Raw genomic sequence first — 19,819 nt, 5'->3', positions numbered from 1 at the left:
AGAGCAAAAGACAATGGTCGTTGATACTTACGATCACCGCGAAACGGCGAGGAAGGCCGTTTTGAAATCCATGAAGCGATTGATGGACTCTGGGGGCAATCCATCGAACCACTTCTGCGCCGATCCTGACATGGTATGTAGGAATACTCGGCATTTGACAGCATCGTTGTATTGATACAACATAGCCGCGTTATTGAATTTCCGCAGATGCTCTTCCGGGTCCTTGCTCCCATCGTACTCTCCGATGTTCGGGGCTCGATAACCCCTTGGCAGATTTTCCTTCAGGACCTGAGCCGAGAAGGGTACCTTGTCATCCAGATCTTCAGGCAGATCTCGGGCAGAAATTATAACTTTTCCCTTTCCTGAATCCCGGGGTGGATGTAGGGAGCTTCCCGCCACCGACGTCGGCGGCTCTTCTTTCTTCGGGTTATGCTCGCGAGGTCCGGATCGATGATAGTTGCGGCGAGGCTCTCGGAATGAGGTACGAGGGAGTTCTTCTGGTTGCTTCCTCTTTGAGCTCCTGTCGGAAACAGGAGCTGGTTCTTTGGACGCTTCAGGTGCTAGGCAAGGTCGTGAAACTGTGCCTTGTTTTTCAGAGGCGGCTCGCTTTCTGACCTCCTTGAAGAGCTCGTACTCCCCCGCGGACATGGTAACGTTAATCCTTCTGCTGGAGCTTCGACCAGAGTCCTCCATCTTCACGCTTCGGATCAGGCTATTGTGTTTCCCACAGACAGCGCCAAATTTGATCCTGTCCGAAAGCTGAGTCGGACGAAGGCTGGTCGTAACAGCCTGGTTGTTGACGGAAAGTCATGGGTGATCCGGCTCCCACTGGTGGCTGACGCTGTTGCAGGACCCTGCGCACACTCAGACGATCCACCTTCACGTTAGAGACCAGAACCCAAGGAAAAAGTGTTAGAGTGTATACTAAAAGCCTAGCTTTTGGTATAAATATTTATCTAGAAATAAGAATCACATTGGTCAAATGTCTACATTTATGATAAATATAGTTGCTCAATTAATTTATATTGTAGATAACATGGTGTGTGGTGTCACATACAGAAGGTCATGTTATTGGTTCCTTATAAATTATAAACAGTAGCTCACAACCAAGATGGAAAGGAACAAACCATTGGAAGGTCGTAGTGTAATTAGGTATTAGTTTATCTTAACTATATAATTACACTAGTACACTTAGAGTGTATTGAGTAGGACCATTTGAGGTCGTTCCTTTTATACTGACTTTATGAAGGAACAAAGACCTCAGTTATTATGAAAGTGTGTGCTCTTAATCCTAATATAATAACAAGCACATATATTTGATATTTATTTCTTTAATTTATCAATGGGTGAGATTTAGTTCGATGAATCAATAAGCCCAATAAGTTGGGAAATGATATCACTTATAGTGTGTGTTGTTGATTATAGAAGGAAACTGTGTCCTAGTAATCTAGGTTGAGAATGTCCCCAAGAGGAGCTCATAAGGATTGTCATGTTAAACCCTGCAGGTGGACTTAGTCCGACATGACGATGAAGTTGAGTGGTACTACTCTTGGAGCTAGATATTAATTAAGTGAGTTGTCAAGAACTTACTTAATTAGTGGACATTGTTATCTTAAACACGGGGAGACTAACACACTCATAATAAGAAGGAGCCCAAAATGTAATTGGGATTGGTGCGGTAGTTCAATAATAGTTCTTTAGTGGAATGAATTATTATTGATGACATTAAGTCATGTGTTCAGGCGAACACGGATGCTTAATTTCATGGAGACCAAACTAATTCCTCCTCTCGGTCCCTATCGTAGCCTCTAGTATATAGAGATTTCATCCACATACCCACCTCTTACCCATCCAATGGGCGGCCAAGCTAGCTTGGAACCCAAGCTAGGGCCGCCAAGATCAAGTGGATGAGTCATAGGTGGTACGCCAAAGCTTGGGTCCGCTTAGGTGCCACTAGAATATTAAAAGGTTTTTATTAAAATTATTTCTTATGTGATATCATGATTTTAAAGAGAGTTTAAAATTAAAATTTCCTTTTATAGCTTTCACAAAAGATTAAGAGAAGAGATTAATCTCTTTCCTTATTTATAGTTTAAAAGGATGGTTTTAATTTTTGGTAAAAACTTTCCTTATTTGTAAATCATCTACATGTTTAAAAGAGAGTTTAAAATTTGAAATCTTTCCTTATTTGTTGATTAAAGGAGGATTTTAAATTTTAAGAAAACTTTCCTTTTTAACCATGTTCATGATTTAAAAGAAAGTTTAAAAATTAATAATTCTCTTTTATTAGTTTCTACAAAAGATTAAGAAAAGACTTGATATCTTTCCTTATTTGTAGATTAAAAGAGATTTTAATTTTTAGAGATAACTTTCTTTTTATCCACATGTTTAAAAGAAATATTTTAATTTATTAAATTTTTCTTTTTATAAACCAATCATGAAGGGATTAAATTATTGGAGAAATTTTTATAAATTTCCGGAAACAAATTAGGAAGTTTTAATTCTTGTTTTAATTAAAACTTTCCTTGATTTGGGGCTTGAGGTGGCCGGCCATTGTATTTGAAAAAGAAAATTATTTTTAATTAAATAATTTTTCTTTTCAATGGAAAAAGAATTAAGGAAATTTTTATTAAATTTTCCTTATTTGCCAAGACCAAGGATTATAAAAGAGGGGTAGAGGAGGCTTCAAACGACTCTATTCTATTTTTCTTCCTCTTTTCCTCGTTGGTGTGCATACCTTCCTTCTTCTCTTCTTCTTCTCTTTGAGGCGAACCTCTTATGGAGTTTTAATTGGTGGCGGATCTAGCTTGAGGAAGAAGGAGAGAAAGCCTACATCCCTCGAGCTTGGTTGGGAAAAGATCTTCATCTTTGAAGCTTTGCTTGGAATTGAAGAAAGGAGAAGGTGCTTGTGGTTCTCATATCAAGATCGTGCCCACACAACGTCCGAGGTTAGAAGAGGAATATGGTAGAAGATCAAGAGGTTTTTCTAAAAGGTATAACTAATATTTTTTCTTTCCGCATCATACTAGTTATTTTTGGAAATAATACTAAATACAAGAGGCATACGATTCTAGAGTTTCGAATTTGTTTTCGATATAGTGTTCTTTTGTTTTTCTTTTCCTTGTGATTTGATTGTTCTTTTCGGTTAACCTAAAGTTATTTTAGGAAATTAAATATTAGCTTTTCATAAAAGGTTTTGTCTAGTCGGTGGTGGTTGCTCCCATATCCAAGAAGGTCATGTGCCTCGCCACGTCAGTACTGGGAACCAATTATGGAAATTAATATTTAATGGAATTAATAACTTAAGGTGACTTGGGTCGAACGTGTTAAGTTCCGCAGGAGATCCAAGTCAAAACCTAAAAGAACAAATAGATTAAGTTTTGGATCAAACGTGTTAAGTTCCGCAGGCGATCCAAAATTTAATTTAAAAGAACACATGGTAGCTAGGAAAAGGTTCAGACCTTTGTACAAAATTTTTGTATGGTGAAACCTCTAGGTTTTCCGAGTAGCAACCAACAGGTCGTAGTGTAGTTAGGTTTCAGTTTATTTGATTATTTAATTACACATAGTACATTTAGAGTTAATGAGTAGGACCATTTGTGGATCGTATCACTATTACTAATATGTTATTAGATTGCACCCCTATGTCATGGGCATTTTATGTGCGTTGCGTATTTTAAAATACAACGGTTTTAGTTTATTAGGATTTTATTTTTGATCTAGTTACATGTACATTTCTTTTATGGAATATAGGATCGATGGATGTAAATTTTATTTTATGTTTGATCTATTTTACATGTACATTCCTTCGAGGAATATAGGATCAAAATGTAAAATTCTATTAATGTCGCGGATCGAATCTTGCAAAGCGTGGAACCTTCTAAGGACCAGAGGCGCAGCGGAACTAGGAGCAAGATGGATGCGACAGCTAGACCCGGTGGCAGGGCCCAAATATGGCATTAGCTTGGGATGACAACACACGGAGGACAACAAGAGATAAAAGTCATAATAGTTGAAAATTAGATTTTCTATTTATTGCTTTTATATTGTGCTGTGTGTGCATGTTAGTTTACATATTTAGTAGGCTAGCATAGTTAAAATTCCTCATTTATAAATAACTAAGTGGGAGAGGGATTTTTAAGTAAATCACATGGTCTCCATTACTGGTTTGTAAGTGATGCAAATAAGCTTGCGCGTTGGCTCTGAGTGCCTTCCTCCATAACGGATGAGCTTGTTTGTGGATCACTAGAACAGACTTCCATTTTTGGATGACTATAGGAAGTTAATTAAGAGCGTGTGATCTTCCCCAACGGAAGGGGCATAATCTTATTAATGGACTTAGTGTCAAGTAATGGTATACACTTAGACACATCTAATAGTATCCTCCCCATCGGAGTCACTGCTATTATTTGTGATCAGATAATAAAAGTTAGGGACAAGATAATAAAGGGTTAACACCACGTTTATTCAAATGTTGAATTAGCCGCCGGAGAAAGGTGACCGAGGTGTTGGAGAATTTAATAATATTGTTTGAGGAATCAATATTTTTTAAATTCAAAAATTTTGACCAAATATTTGATCAAAGACAGATCAACTATTAATTTTATTCGTCATAAAATAAAGTTGACAAGATAATAAAATTAATGGATAAAATCTCCTCTTTGATTTTGTATACGTCCACACTATCGTGGCATACAAAATTCATGGGGATTTTAAGGAGTTGATCTTGACCAAATATTTTTGTGATTCTTAGGATTTAAAATGTTTGGCAATTCCCTAGTTGTTATACTATAGAAAAGACTTAGTAGTCCCAATTGTAATGATTGGAAATCAGACTTGGACATTAAGGTAGACTGTCTTCTTAGAACTAAGAACAATATAGGTGTATTTAATTCATTAGTTGAAACATGTTTAGTAGTGTTATCTACTAGAACCTAGAGTGTAGATACAGATGCCATTAATCATGTCCGCAATTCATTGCAGGGTTCCAGGCAACCCGACAACTAAATGAAAATTAAAACACTGTCTACATGGGCACTACTGTAAAAATGGTAGCTGTTGTTGTGGGAGATGTTTATCTTTTGATAAGAATAAAACATGGATTTTTGAGTAATTGTCTTTACGCACCAAGTTTAGAAAGAACTAGTTTTCAGTTTCTAAACTATTCAAATAACTTGATATTCTGCCTCTTTTAATAACAAAGTTGTTATTAAGAAAAAGAGGGAAGTTATCTGTTCTGGTACGTTGGTTGACAATTTATAAATCCAATAACTCTCACGATGCAACAAATGGAAATTAGTAACACATCTTCTAACTTTAAGATAAAGTAACCTTCGAAAATGAACCAATTATATCTTTGGCTTCTAAGACTAGGTTATATTAACTTAGGTAGGATTCATTGGTAGCTGATGAACTTTTGGGTTCATTAGTAGTAGAAATCTTTCCAACCTACGAGTCTTACTTGGAAGGAAAAATAACCAAGAAGCTTTTAAGTCTAAGGGGTATAGAGTCAAAGATATATTGGAATTAGTTCATTCTGATTTGTGTGATCCTATGAGCATCCAGGCAAGAGGTTGTTTCAAATATTTCATCTATTTTATAGACAACTATTTTAGATACAGATATATTTACTTGATGTGCCGCAAGTCTAAGTGCTTTGATTAGTTCAAAGAGTACGAGGCTGATGTGGAGAAACGACAAAGTAAAAGTATCAAGACACTACGGTAAGATCGTAGTGGCAAGTACCTCTTAGGAGAATTTAGGAGTCATTTATCAGAAGTAGGGATTCAATCCAAACTAATTGCACTTGGTACACTCCAACAGAATGGTGTAGGAAAAGGAAGGTATAGGACTCTTATGGAAATAAGTAGATTGATGAGTTATTAAGAATATTATCAAAATCATTTTACGGATATACTCTGGAAACGGGAGTGAATATAGTACCTTCTAAATTCAGAACTCTCTACTCATATAGAATTACTGAATAGGCTTAAGCCTATTTCAAAGCATATTCGGATTCGGGTAGTCCAGCACATATGCAGAAGAGAGACAATGATAAGTTGGACAGGAATTCACTTGTTTGTGGGTTATCCTAGTAAAATGAAAGTATGTTTATAGTCTTAAAAATCAGAAGGTCATTGTTAGCATCAATGACCGATTTTTAGAAAATGACTATGTAATAAATCATGTGCCCATAAGAAAATTTGTTCTTAAGGAAATAATAAAAGGCATGTCTAATCTAGTACCAACTGTACAAGATGAGATACCACAAGGAAACTGCAACACGTATCACAAATGATACACAATTGCAGAAAGTGCCTTGTCGTAGTGGGAGGGTTGTTAGGCAACCTAAAAAGATTCATGTTTTGGGAGAGTTTTTGGACTCGATCCCTGGAGGACATGAACCTGATCTCCGGACATATGACGAAACACTCCAAGATAAAGATGCAACATCTTGGCAAAGAGTAATGAATAACAGAATTAGAATATATGTATTCTAATAAAATCTGGAGTTTGTAGAACCACCAAATGGTGTAAAAGCCTTTGGGTGTAAAAAGGTCTATAATAGGAAAAGAGGATAGAAAGGAAGGTAGTAACTTTCAAAGAAGGCTTGATGAAAAGGAAACTTTTTCACCGGTAGCCATGCTTAAGTCTATCCGGATTCTTTTATCTATTTGGCAAGTGGATGTCAAGACAGCATTCCTTAATGGAAGTCTTGATGAAAGCATCCATATAAAGCAACCAGAAGGGTTCATTGCAAAGGGCTAAGAGCATCTTGTGTGCAAGCTCAATCAGTCTATGGACTGAGGCAAAGCTTCAAGGTCTTGGAACATCCGGTTTATCAAAGTAATCCAGACCTATGGATTTATTGAGTAAACGGATAAGTCTTGTGTATACAAAAGGTGTGATGGAAACGTGGTGGTATTTCTTGTACTATACGTAGATAACATTTTTGGTAGTTGGAAACAATATCAAAATGTTGTCAGAAGTAAGGGTATGGTTGTCCAAATAATTCGATATAAAGGACTTGGGAGAATGTATATATTTTTGAGATCAAAGTAATAAGGGATCGAAAGAAAAAATATATTTTACTTATCCCAAGCTTGATACATCGGAAAATCCTTGCTCGTTTTAAGCATGCAAAACTCCTCGAAAGGTTTCTTACCTATTAAGCATGGAGTGTCTTTATCTAAAGAGATGTCTCCGATGACATCAAAGGAGATTGAGGACATGTAGGCAGTTCTTTATGCTTCGGCAGTTAGACAACCTAATGTATGCTATGCACGAGATCGAATCTTTGCCAAGGGCATAGTTAGCAGATATCAGTAACCCTAGACAAGGACATTGGCCGCAAAGCATATATTAAAGTACCTTAGAGGCGCTAGAGATTATATGCTAGCTTACAAGGTAGTTAATTTGGTCCCTGTGGGTTACACGGATTTTGACTTCCAATCGGATAGGGACAATAATAAGTCGACCTCGGGGTTTTGTGTTTACTTTAGGAGGAAAAGTCATAACTATGGAAGAGTGATAAGCATAGGTGTTTTCTGGACTCCACCATGAAGTTGAGTATATGGCAAGCCTCAGAGGTAGCCATAAAAGCTGAATGACTTAATTACCTCAAGATAGACTTAGATATGATTTCTAGTTTGTCCAAAGATTATTACAATTTATTGTAATAATAATGGTGCAGTAACAAACTCGAAGAAACCATGAGTCTATAAGACAAGTAAACACAATAGAGCGCAAGTACTACCCAATACGAGAAATTGTATAACGAGGAGAAGTTGTTGCCGCCTAGATTGCATCAGATGATAACCTAAGGTCCTTAAGGCAAGAGCTTTTTGAAAGGCATGGGAATCAGATGTATGGCAGCTTAGTCTTTTAGTATAAGTGGGAGATTGTTAGAGTGTATACTAAAAGCCTAGCTTTTGGTATAAATATTTATCTAGAAATAAGAATCACATTGGTCAAATGTCTACATTTATGATAAATGTAGTTGCTCAATTAATTTATATTGTAGATAACATGGTGTGTGGTGTCACATACAGAAGGTCATGTTATTGGTTCCTTATAAATTATAAACAGTAGCTCACAACCAAGATGGAAAGGAACAAACCATTGGAAGGTCGTAGTGTAATTAGGTATTAGTTTATCTTAACTATATAATTACACTAGTACACTTAGAGTGTATTGAGTAGGACCATTTGAGGTCGTTCCTTTTATACTGACTTTATGAAGGAACAAAGACCTCAGTTATTATGGAAGTGTGTGCTCTTAATCCTAATATAATAACAAGCACATATATTTGATATTTATTTCTTTAATTTATCAATGGGTGAGATTTAGTTCGATGAATCAATAAACCTGATAAGTTGGGAAATGATATCACTTATAGTGTGTGTTGTTGATTATAGAAGGAAACTGTGTCCTAGTAATCTAGGTTGAGAATGTCCCCAAGAGGAGCTCATAAGGATTATCATGTTAAACCCTGCAGGTGGACTTAGTCCGACATGATGATGAAGTTGAGTGGTACTACTCTTGGAGCTAGATATTAATTAAGTGAGTTGTCAGTAACTTACTTAATTAGTGGATATTTGTTATCTTAAATACAGGGAGACTAACACACTCATAATAAGAAGGAGCCCAAAATGTAATTTGGGATTGGTGCGGTAGTTCAATAATAGTTCTTTAGTGGAATGAATTATTATTGATGAAATTAAGTTGTGTGTTCGGGGTGAACACGGGATGCTTAATTTCATCGGGAGACCAAAACCAATTCCTCCTCTCGGTCCCTATCGTAGCCTCTAGTATATAGAGATTTATATCCACCGTATACCCACCTTCTTACCCATGGGGCCGCCAAGCTAGCTTGGAACCCAAGCTAGGGGCCAAGATCAAGTGGATGAGTCATATAGGTGGTAGGCCAAAGCTTGGGTCCCAAGCTTAGGTGGCCGGCCACTAGAATATTAAAAAGGTTTTTTATTAAAATTATTTCTTATGTGGATATCATGATTTTAAAAGAGAGTTTAAAAATTAAAAATTTCCTTTTATAGCTTTCTACAAAAGATTAAGAGAAGAGATTAATCTCTTTCCTTATTTGTAGTTTAAAAGGATGGTTTTAATTTTTGGTAAAAACTTTCCTTATTTGTAAATCATCTACATGTTTAAAAGAGAGTTTAAAATTTGAAATCTTTCCTTATTTGTTGATTAAAGGAGGATTTTAAATTTTAAGAAAACTTTCCTTTTTAACCATGTTCATGATTTAAAAGAAAGTTTAAAAATTAATAATTCTCTTTTATTAGTTTCTACAAAAGATTAAGAAAAGACTTGATATCTTTCCTTATTTGTAGATTAAAAAAGATTTTAATTCTTAGAGATAACTTTCTTTTTATCCACATGTTTAAAAGAAATATTTTAATTTATTAAATTTCCTTTTTATAAACCAATCATGAAGGGATTAAATTATTGGAGAAATTTTTATAAATTTCCGGAAACAAATTAGGAAGTTTTAATTCTTGTTTTAATTAAAACTCTCCTTGATTTGGGGCTTGAGGTGGCCGGCCATTGTATTTGAAAAAGAAAATTATTTTTAATTAAATAATTTTTCTTTTCAATGGAAAAAGAATTAAGGAAATTTTTATTAAATTTTCCTTATTTGCCAAGACCAAGGATTATAAAAGAGGAGGTAGAGGAGGCTTCAAGGTGAACGACTCTATTCTATTTTTCTTCCTCTTTTCCTTGGTGGTGTGGCCGGCCCTTCCTTCTTCTCTTCTTCTTCTCTTTGTGGCCGAACCTCTTCATGCTTATGGAGTTTTAATTGGTGGTCGGATCTAGCTTGAGGAAGAAGGAGAGAAAGCCTACATCCCTTGGAGCTTGGTTGGTGGAAAAGATCTTCATCTTTTGGAAGCTTTGTGCTTGGCCGAAATTTGAAGAAAGGAGAAGGTGCTTTGGTGGTTCTCATATCGGAAGATCGTTGCCCACACAACGTCCGAGGTTAGAAAAGGAATACGGTAGAAGATCAAGAGGTTTTTCTAAAAGGTATAACTAATATTTTTTCTTTCCGCATCATACTAGTTATTTTTGGAAATAATACTAAATACAAGAGGCATACGATTCTAGAGTTTCGAATTTGTTTTCGATATAGTGTTCTTTTGTTTTTCTTTTCCTTGTGATTTGATTGTTCTTTTCGGTTAACCTAAAGTTATTTTAGGAAATTAAATATTAGCTTTCCATAAAAGGTTTTGTCTAGTCGATGGTGGTTGCTCCCATATCCAAGAAGGTCATGTGCCTCGCCACGTCAGTACTGGGAACCAATTATGGAAATTAATATTTAATGGAATTAATAACTTAAGGTGACTTGGGTCGAACGTGTTAAGTTCCGCAGGAGATCCAAGTCAAAACCTAAAAGAACAAATAGATTAAGTTTTTGATCAAACGTGTTAAGTTCCGCAGGCGATCCAAAATTTAATTTAAAAGAACACATAGTAGCTAGGAAAAGGTTCAGACCTTTGTACAAAATTTTTGTACGGTGGAACCTCTAGGTTTTCCGAGTAGCAACCAACAAAAAGTCCCCGGATCAGGCCCTCCAACGCTCAAGTCAGGTCCTTTTTCCCCAGAAAAAGCAGAGAGAAGAAAAAAACGACTGAAAGTGAAAAGTTGTGGAAAAAAGTGACGAGAAAGCGTACCCGCGTACGAGGAATCCTCGCTTTTTATGCACCCCCTCGCTTCTAGAACCTGCAACCTTGTCAGAAAACGTTAGACGCTGGGCTTTGTCATGTAGTCCCGGACACATGTCCTGCTGCTATTGGTCGTGAAAGCATCTTCTTATTTAGGAACCTCCGCCTTTGCGCATGGGTTTTGTCTGGTAGTGAAGGACATCTGTCAGGCTTCTATTGGTTATGAGGGCATCTTTTCGTTTAGGAACCTCCGACTTCGCACATATCGTTGGTATGTAATGCTTATCCCCAACGGACCATTGAGATTCTCCGACTCCCGCACTGCTTAGCTCATTCGATCTACTGTGGCCTGCACCTGCCTCGCATCCTTCGATCGGATCCAGCCTCTACGCGTCACCTGCCAGTCGGGCTGACTCCGAACAGCTCTGTCGATCCCGGTCTATGACTTGTGACTTGCACTTCCGGACCTTCGAATCGCAGACCTACAGACCGAGCCGTCTCCACACAGCTCTGCCGTTTCCGACCTATGATTCGTGACTTGCACTTCCGGGTCTTCGAATCGCAGACCTGCAGACCGAGCCGTCTCCACACAGCTCTGCCGCTTCCGACCTGTGATTCGTGACTTGCACTTCCGGGCTTTCGAATCGCAGACCTGCGGACCGAGCCGTCTTCACACAGCTCTGCCGATCCCGACCTGTACCCGGTGTTCTGCCTGTCATCTCCCTTTGTTTTTCAACGACTTCGCCCCCTTAATGCTTATCCCCGACGGACCATTGAGATTCTCCGACTCCCGCACTGCTTAGTTCACTCGATCTACTGTGGCCTGCACCTGCCTCGCATCCTCCGATCGGATCTAGCCTCTAAGAGTCACCTGCCATTTGGGCTGACTCCGAACAGCTCTGTCGATCCCGGTCTATGACTTGTGACTTGCACTTCCGGGCCTTCGAATCGCAGACCTGCAGACCGAGCCGTCTCCACACAGCTCTGCCGTTTCCGACCTATGATTCGTGACTTGCACTTCCGGACCTTCGAATCGCAGACCTACGGACCGAGCCGTCTTCACACAGCTCTGCCGATCCCGACCTGTACCCGGTGTTCTGCCTGTCATCTCCCTTTGTTTTTCAACGACTTCGCCCCCTTGATCGACCAGTCTGCCTGATCTCTGACTACCCCATATGCTTGCCTTTGACTGCCTAGCCAGCTTAACTATTGACCGCCAAGTCACCCTGATTATTGACTACCACATCCTCTTGACTTTTGACCACTATATGGCCTTGACCCTTCTCACCCTTTCCTCTTGGGGCCCCTCCATTGCCCACCGTATCAGGAATAATCATCTATTTTTATCCTTTTTAATTGCATTCATACAAATTATAAAATGATTTAATTAGTAGAATAATTCATTTTATATGTTTGGAGTTATCAATATATTGTCATTTGGCTCAATTATTCGTTTGACACATTTGAATTTTTCTTTTTCAACCAATCTGGTCGACTTAATTTAATTAACCAACACACTTATCTTTCTTGGAGGACTTAAAACTATTTTTTATATTCAAATTCACTCCAAATATTCAATAAAGTAAGTAAAAAAAAGAAATAAATGACTAAATTTCAATACGTTTTAAATAATATATAAAGATTATATTTAAAGGGAATTATAGTCAAATTATAATTATTAAATTACTATTTTGAGAGAGATAAACTGGTTTATAAACAAATTTTAGAATAATATATTTGGAAAAAATAAAGACTGAAGTGAGAAATATAGGGGGAAATGTATTTTGATAAGTTAGGTGTCAAATTTTGCTTAACCCTACAAAGTGTAGGAGAGTGTTCCAAGGAAATGTCCAGTGATGATTAAATATAACAAATATACTGATAAATCAAAATGGAAAATGCCAGACAATTAATTATCAAACATTTAAAATGTAGGTTCCACAAAATATGGTCATCTTGAGTCACAGCACAAACTTAACTGTCAATACTTTTTTTTTGAACAAGCTGTTTAATAAAAGTTAACAAAGAGTCATTTTTAAACCAACAGTTTTATATAAAAATAGTATATATTTAATAAAGTCGTACGTGGGCAATAAAGAAAATTTAGGTTAATATTTTGTCAATTAATTTTCTACACAAATATTCCATACATTTGGACCAACAAACCAAATACTCCCCGTGGAAATCAAGTACGTACCATTGTTCATCCATTTATGACTCACACTCTCAGCTAATTGTATTTATGTTCTACTCATGATTTTGTAAATCTGGTGGAGGTGTATATATGTATATTTCTCTATTTATTATGCCCTACGTTCTCGTACGTAGACAATCACCATAATAAGGGGAAAAAGAAAACAATGAAAAAAGAAGACCAACCGCATCAGTAGAACAATTCTATATTCTAATATGCCAAACATGTCAATGCAATGTGAGAATAGTAGAGTTTGACATCATGGCAATCTTACAGCTCGACTTAAAGTAAGTTTTCACTTAACATGAAAAAATAAATTTTCGTGTAGATTATGCAGAATGAGAGAGATCAAGAGCTCACATCATTTCCGTTGACATTGTCAGTGGATTGTGGAATAATTATTAACTCTATCCTCCTTGGAAGATCCTTCGGCCGACATAACTTGGGGCACTGAGAAACGACAACCTTTGAGAGCTTAGGAAAATTATCTTTGAATTTGCACAGCATGTTCAAATCAGGCATGTCTTTGATAGTAAGAGTCTCCAGAGATAGAAACCCCTTAATCATGTTCTTCAAGTTTATCAGTCTCTTCATCCCTTCTATATGCAAGTGCTTGAGCTTAGGTAGCTGCCCAAGCGACGGCAAAGATTCACACTCTCCTGAGCAAGATAGCCTCACCATTTCTAGACTTGAGAAACCACTGTTCTCCAGCCAATCTGGAAATTTGCTTCCGGGATAATTCAAGATCCACAGGCATTTGAGATACTTGTAGGGTTGTAATCTCTCGGCAACTTCCTTGCAGATATTCACACCTTGTTGCACATTAGAGATATTCGCACCTTGTTGCACATTTGAGGTTTCATTGCTCCATCGCAGCATCAGCTTGTCAATCCGCTTCTCTCCCAAATTAGCTTCACTGGCGTCACTTGCATTGGTCACGTTTTCAAGCTTGCAGATGCAGAGCTCTCCTCGAAGATCCAAGTTCTTTAACTCCCTTAGGTTGCAGCCATCCACATAATTGGTCACGGTGAATCTTGACAATGTCATCAGAGAAGTCAAGCGATCAATTCCAGTAGGCATGCGCCTCAAATCGTTAATCTGTTCCCAGTCAAGATGCAAACCCAGATGCCTTAGGTTGACTAACTTACTTGTCCCTTCGGGTAACGAGGAAAGGTTGGAGCAGAAATTGAGCTCCAAAGTCTGCAAATTGTACAGGTCTTCCACTGACTCCGGCAGCTCTTCGACATTGGTTTCAGAAAGGCCAAGATATCTCAGGTGAACTAGCTTGCCAACTGAATCTGGCAATTTTTCTATGCCACTGTTGCTCAGATCCAAAAGCCGTAGGTATTTTAATTTGCCAAACAGATCTTTTGGAATCCCGGCCACATCTATCTTAGATTCATTGCACAATTTCAGCGCCCTCAAGTGCTCCTGATTGTATATTTTCTCAAACATTATTGGGACACATTTTCTATGAAGTAATGATGCATAACGAAATTGTCCAGATGAAGGATTCAACTCATTGTCTTCCATAACCAGTAATTCATTATTAGACAGTAGGCGTGCAAGATCATGGATCAGGTTGGGCATTGTGTACTTGCATATAGTTCCATTCGAACAAGGCTTGGTGGAGCGTTCGAAGAATGACATCCACAGAAGGTAGTCAAAGAGCCTGCTACCAATGGCTTCCGGTGGTCGCCTTCCATTTTGCTGAATCAAACCTTCTGCTATCCACATCCTGACCAGCTGATCTTTGTCAAACTCAAAATTATCTGGAAAAATAGAGCAATAAGTAAAACACTGCTTCAGTTGGTAGTTCAAGTGATGGTAACTTATCATGAGACTTGGCAAGATTGGACGAGTGCTAGAGTTTGCCGAGCCTTCCAAAGCTAGCATTTCATTGAGAACAATCTCCCAGTTGTCAACATTACTTTCGGATCTCAAGAGTTTGCCCAGAGAGATTGTGGCAAGAGGCGAACCTTGGCACCTCTCCACTATTCTTTCACCAATGTCTTTTAATTGATCAACGTCCTCTTCAGCTTGGGGAAATGCCAAAGCAGTAAACAATTTTAGGGAATCATCCATCTCGAGACCCTCTAAATGCAAAGGCATAGTGGCCACCAGCCTCGATACTGCTTCGTTTTGAGTCGTAATCAAAACACTGCTTCCTTTTGCTCCCTTCAGCAGAGGAAGGCGCAGAATTTCCCAGAATTTGAAGTCTTCTGCCCAAAAGTTATCTAGCACGAGCAAGAATTTTTTGTCCTTCACACATTTCTTGAGACAATCTTGCAGGTGGTTTAGGCTTGGAAGCTTGCAAATTTCCCCAGTTATCCCCTCTATGATCTCTTTAGTAGCCCTTGCTGTGTCACACACTTTTGGCAAGGACACCCATATCTTCATTTCAAAGTGCCTGTCGACACCGCTGAGAGATCCACTGGGGTTTGGGGAAACCTCCTCCCGATCTCTCCCAGAGAAATGATTGAAGACCAATTGGGCGAGTGTGGTCTTACCTATTCCGGCGATGCCGTAGATGGCAATCACACGAAGAGGCAAGTCCGAATCTACTTTCAGGGCGGCCACAATCGAGTCGCATTGTTTGCTTCTCCCGACGACTTTCGATACATCCAAAGATGCAACGGCCGGAAAAAAGACCGCCATGTTCGAGCCCTCGTTTCGCTGCCTCCCATCTGAGGGTTTCAATTGAAGATTCTTCCGCCTCTTGTAGATCTCGTCGAGTCTACTCTGGATCTTGACAATCTCCGTCGCGATGTTGTAGCGCCTGACGAGACGGGTGTCGACGCCGAGAGATGGGATTGGGACGTCGTACCAGGATCGCTTCCGTTTGCGGGAAGGAGCTTCCTTGGCGTGCTTGAAGACGTCGACATGGGCCCGGAAGCCGTCGAGAAGGTCGTCGGCGTCGAAGCCGACAGTCTTCAGCTCGCGGAGCCAGCTCTTGACGGATTCGTCCTCGATGTGGCGGCGCTCTTCTGCATCAACGAGGAGGGATTGGATCCGCTCGTGGGTTCTCCGAAGCTTGGCGATCTCATCCTCGACGCCTTGGAGGAGGGAGACCTCGGAGCAGGCCTTAGTGAGCAGAAATTCGACGACCTTCTTGACCAACTCCGGGAGGCCGAGGTGTTGGAGGAGGGTGATCCAATCCATGGCGAGGGTTGAGGGGTGGGAGATGGGCGAGATCAAAGAAAGGAAAGAAATAAGCAGGGACGACGCGGCTTGACTCCACTTCAAAGTATAAGTCTACGATCTACCAGTGCGACGTGCGAATAAATTAAAGGGACAGGAACGTGCGAGGAAACGGGAACGGAGGAATTTATTGAAGAATGCAACTAAACTTTTAAATTTATTAAAAAACATATATTACTTTAATATTTATCAGAGGACGCGTCATTTTAAGGACAACTCCTATTTCATTATAATCTATTTTTCTATCATTTTTGTTTGCTCTATCATTTTTCTCTACTTTTTTTTTCTTCTTCTTTTTTTTTTACATATGTATAATATATGAATAATATTATATAAAATTTAATTAATTTTTTAAAATTTTTATACATTTGGAGAAGTCAAAATAAATAATAGATAACATATTTAAACTCCTTATAATCTTAAAAATCCATTAAAACTGAAATAAGTGCAATCAGAGCTCTCTAGGTCTATCAATGAATTTCGGTCAAAATCCACTGATGAACCTAGAGAGCTCTGATTGTACCCATTTCAGTTCATCTAGATTTCTGAGATTTCAAGGAGTTCAAATATGGTATCCATTATTTATTTCAACTTTTCAGAGTTATTAACATGTAAAATGGAAGAATCGTTAAAAAAGCTCACGTTGGGCCTAATATATAATCATAGCATGTCCAACGTGGGTCTTTTTGACGATTCTTCCTTATTACATATTAGCATCTATAAAAAGTTGAAATAAATAATGGATATCATATTTGAACTCCTTGCAACTTCAGAAACTCATAGTAACTGAAATGAATGTAATCGGAGCTCTCTAGGTCCATCAGTGGGTTTCGACCCAACGTGGGTCTTTTTGACAATTCTTCCTTATTACATGTTAACATCTATGAAAAGCTGAAATAAATAATGGATATCATATTTGAACTTCTTGCAACCTCAGAAATCCATAAGAACTGAAATGAGTGTAATCGGAATTCTTTAGGTCCATCAATAGATTTTGACAGAAACTTACTGATGGATCTAGAGAGCTCCAATTGTATCTATTTCAGTTCTTATGGATTTCTGAGGTTGCAAGGAGTCCAATTGTGCTATTTATTACATATTTCGGTGTCTCCAAATGTATTGAAATATTATCGGAAAAAAACTAGCTAAAATATAAACTAATTCATATCAAGCTCACATTGGGCCTAATATTAAATTATATCACGTCCACGTGACTCTAAATTTTAATTACATAAGGACTCTTATATATTGCTTTGGAGAAGGGATTTTTTTAGATATTACTTTTGCTTATGTGATTCTTGCATTTTGAATTTGACATTTGGTTACTACAAAATTAGAGCATAAACATACTTTCCTTAGTCAACTATAAATTCAAGTATTATCTATATGCAGTTTGAAAATATAATATTTTGCAAGAAAAAAATATTTTTATTGAAAAGGAGACACTTCATTTGGTTGGATTCATTTCACAAGTTGTTTATCATATTTGCACGTTAGAATGGAAGGAATTGTTGAAAATGTTTCTAGAGAAGAGTCTGAGCAATATTTCCATAGTCATCCTCGAAGAAGTCAACTTTGAGCAATTGTCGGCAAGCAGGTATGTTTTATTTATCTTTATTTTTTTTTCATGTATGGCAATAGAAAATTATATTGTCCAACGTGGGTCTGATATGGAATGATTTCAGGTCTAATATGGCCCTGATTCCATATCAAGCCTAATATGGGTATTTTTAACAATTCTTGTTTATTATATTTTAAAATCTCTGAAAAGTTGAAATAAATAATGGATAGCATATTTGAATTCATTGCAACCTTAGAAATTCATAAGAACTGAAATGAGTGCAATCGGAACTCTCTAGGTCCATCAATGAATTTTGGTCAAAACGTACTTATGGAGCTAGAGAGTTCCGATTGTATCCATTTTAGTTCTTATGGATTTTTGAGATTGTAAGGAGTTCAAATATACTATCCATTATTTATTTAGATTTTTCATAGATGTTAACATGTAAAATGAAATAAATCGTCAAAAAGGACCACATTGGGCCTGATATGAAATCATATCAGGCCCAATGTAGGCCTTTTTAATGATTCTTCCTTGTTACATGTTAACAACTCTGAAAAGCTAAAATAAATAATGGATATCATATTTAAACTCCTTACAATCTCAGAAATCCATAGAAACTAAAATGAGTGTAATCGGAGCTCTTTAGGTCCATCAGTGGATTTTGACCGAAACTCACTGATGGATCTAGAGAACTTCGATTACACTTATTTCAGTTCTAGTAAATTTCTGAGATTGTAAAGAGTTCAAATATGTTATCCATTGTTTATTTTGACTTCTCTAAATGTACTGAAATGTTATTAAAAAATCAATTAAATCTTATGTAATATTATTCATATGTTATGCATGCCTGTAAAAAAAATAAAAGAAGAAAGAAAAGAGAGAGGAAAATAGTAGAAAAAAAATGATAAAAAAAATTAGATTATCAGAAGGGTAAAATAGGAATTGCACTTACAAATATGCCTCTTTGGTAAATGCTAAAGTAACATGCGCTATTTCATAAATTGCCGTTTGAAATTTGTTGACGAGCCAATTAATTATACAAATCCAGTTTTCGTAGGCATTGGCAGTAGCTAAGTGCGATTCAATGAATTTTCTTTAGTAAAAAAGTGATTACGTTCGATCCATTTTCAAATTATACGAAGCACGGCCGTCAAATAAAGTTCAACATTTGGTTCGTCACACTCTGCTCATCTGTTTTTCATTGTTAGTACAACACACATTTTTCAGCTAACAACTCTCATCTTTCTCCGGATCACCCCTCATGAATCTATACAATTTCCGTACCGTTTTCCTTCTGCCCAAATCGATGAATTCAACAAAACATGTGTTCCTATTTTCAGGCTTCAGCTTACACCAACACTACAACCTTCTTTTTCTTTTTGTTCCCCCTAATTTGACACAACATGTCAGGCCAGACGAATGGGTTGGACCATCAATCTTAGTTTGACCCAATACAGTTTAAGTTGTGTGCAGTATGATAGTGCATCAAAATTTGGGCCGAGCTGTGTTGGGCCTGACCTAGACAATAGGCCGAATTGGGCAATAAGTGCTCAGCCCACCTCCGCAGGTGCTGGACTTGAACACTGTCAAACACGACCTATGTGTTGAATCGAGGCCGTACTTGTTTAGAAGTTATGAATACTTTTAATAATAAATAAATCTGTAAAAACAAAAAGTAACAAGGAAAAGTCCAATAGGAAAATGTCAAGAGAAAAGTTCAAGTGAGTCACAGAGAACCGAATACTTGGTGATGAAAGTGCAACGAAAAGTTGACAAAAGAAAAGTCCAAGTGGATCATAGAGGATCGGATACTTGGTGATCGGAAGTTTAATGTGAAGTTGATAAAGAAAGTTTAAGTAGATCATGGAGGACCAGACACTTCGGATGAAATAAAAAGACCAAGTGAGTCATGGAGGGCCCGACACTTGGTGATGACGGAAGTCTCAGCAGATCATGATGAACTAGATGCTGAGTAAAGGAAGTCCTAGTAGGTTGAAGTCAACTGGATATTAGGCAAGAGAAAGTCCTTATAGGTCATAAGGTCGGATGCAAGGCAAGAAAAATCCAAGAAGGTCGAAGACTAGATTTTTGACGAGAGGTAGAAGCTTAAACCGATCGTTAGATCGAATGTAAGTGTGGTAATAATTTAGAAGTAAATCGATTCAACTGGTTAAGAAAATC

General features: G+C 37.7%; 1 protein-coding gene across 1 annotated transcript; it reads right to left on the bottom strand.

The window, feature by feature from the left end:
- Nucleotides 1-13,221: 13,221 nt before the first annotated feature.
- On the bottom strand, nucleotides 13,222-16,035 carry LOC122026519 (putative disease resistance RPP13-like protein 1). Its single transcript, XM_042585257.1, has one exon. It carries the CDS (start codon nucleotides 16,033-16,035, stop codon nucleotides 13,222-13,224), a length of 2,814 nt encoding a protein of 937 aa, XP_042441191.1.
- Between the last annotated feature and the right edge of the window lie 3,784 nt (nucleotides 16,036-19,819).

The sequence above is a fragment of the Zingiber officinale genome, chromosome 10A (assembly GCF_018446385.1).
Source record: "Zingiber officinale cultivar Zhangliang chromosome 10A, Zo_v1.1, whole genome shotgun sequence".
Classification (NCBI taxonomy): Eukaryota; Viridiplantae; Streptophyta; class Magnoliopsida; order Zingiberales; family Zingiberaceae; genus Zingiber; species Zingiber officinale.
This window is presented reverse-complemented; position numbering and strand designations above follow the sequence as displayed.

Coding starts and splice junctions, on each gene's coding strand:
- LOC122026519 (XM_042585257.1), bottom strand. CDS start 16,035: ATGGATTGGATCACCCTCCTCCAACACCTCGGCCTCCCGGAGTTGGTC.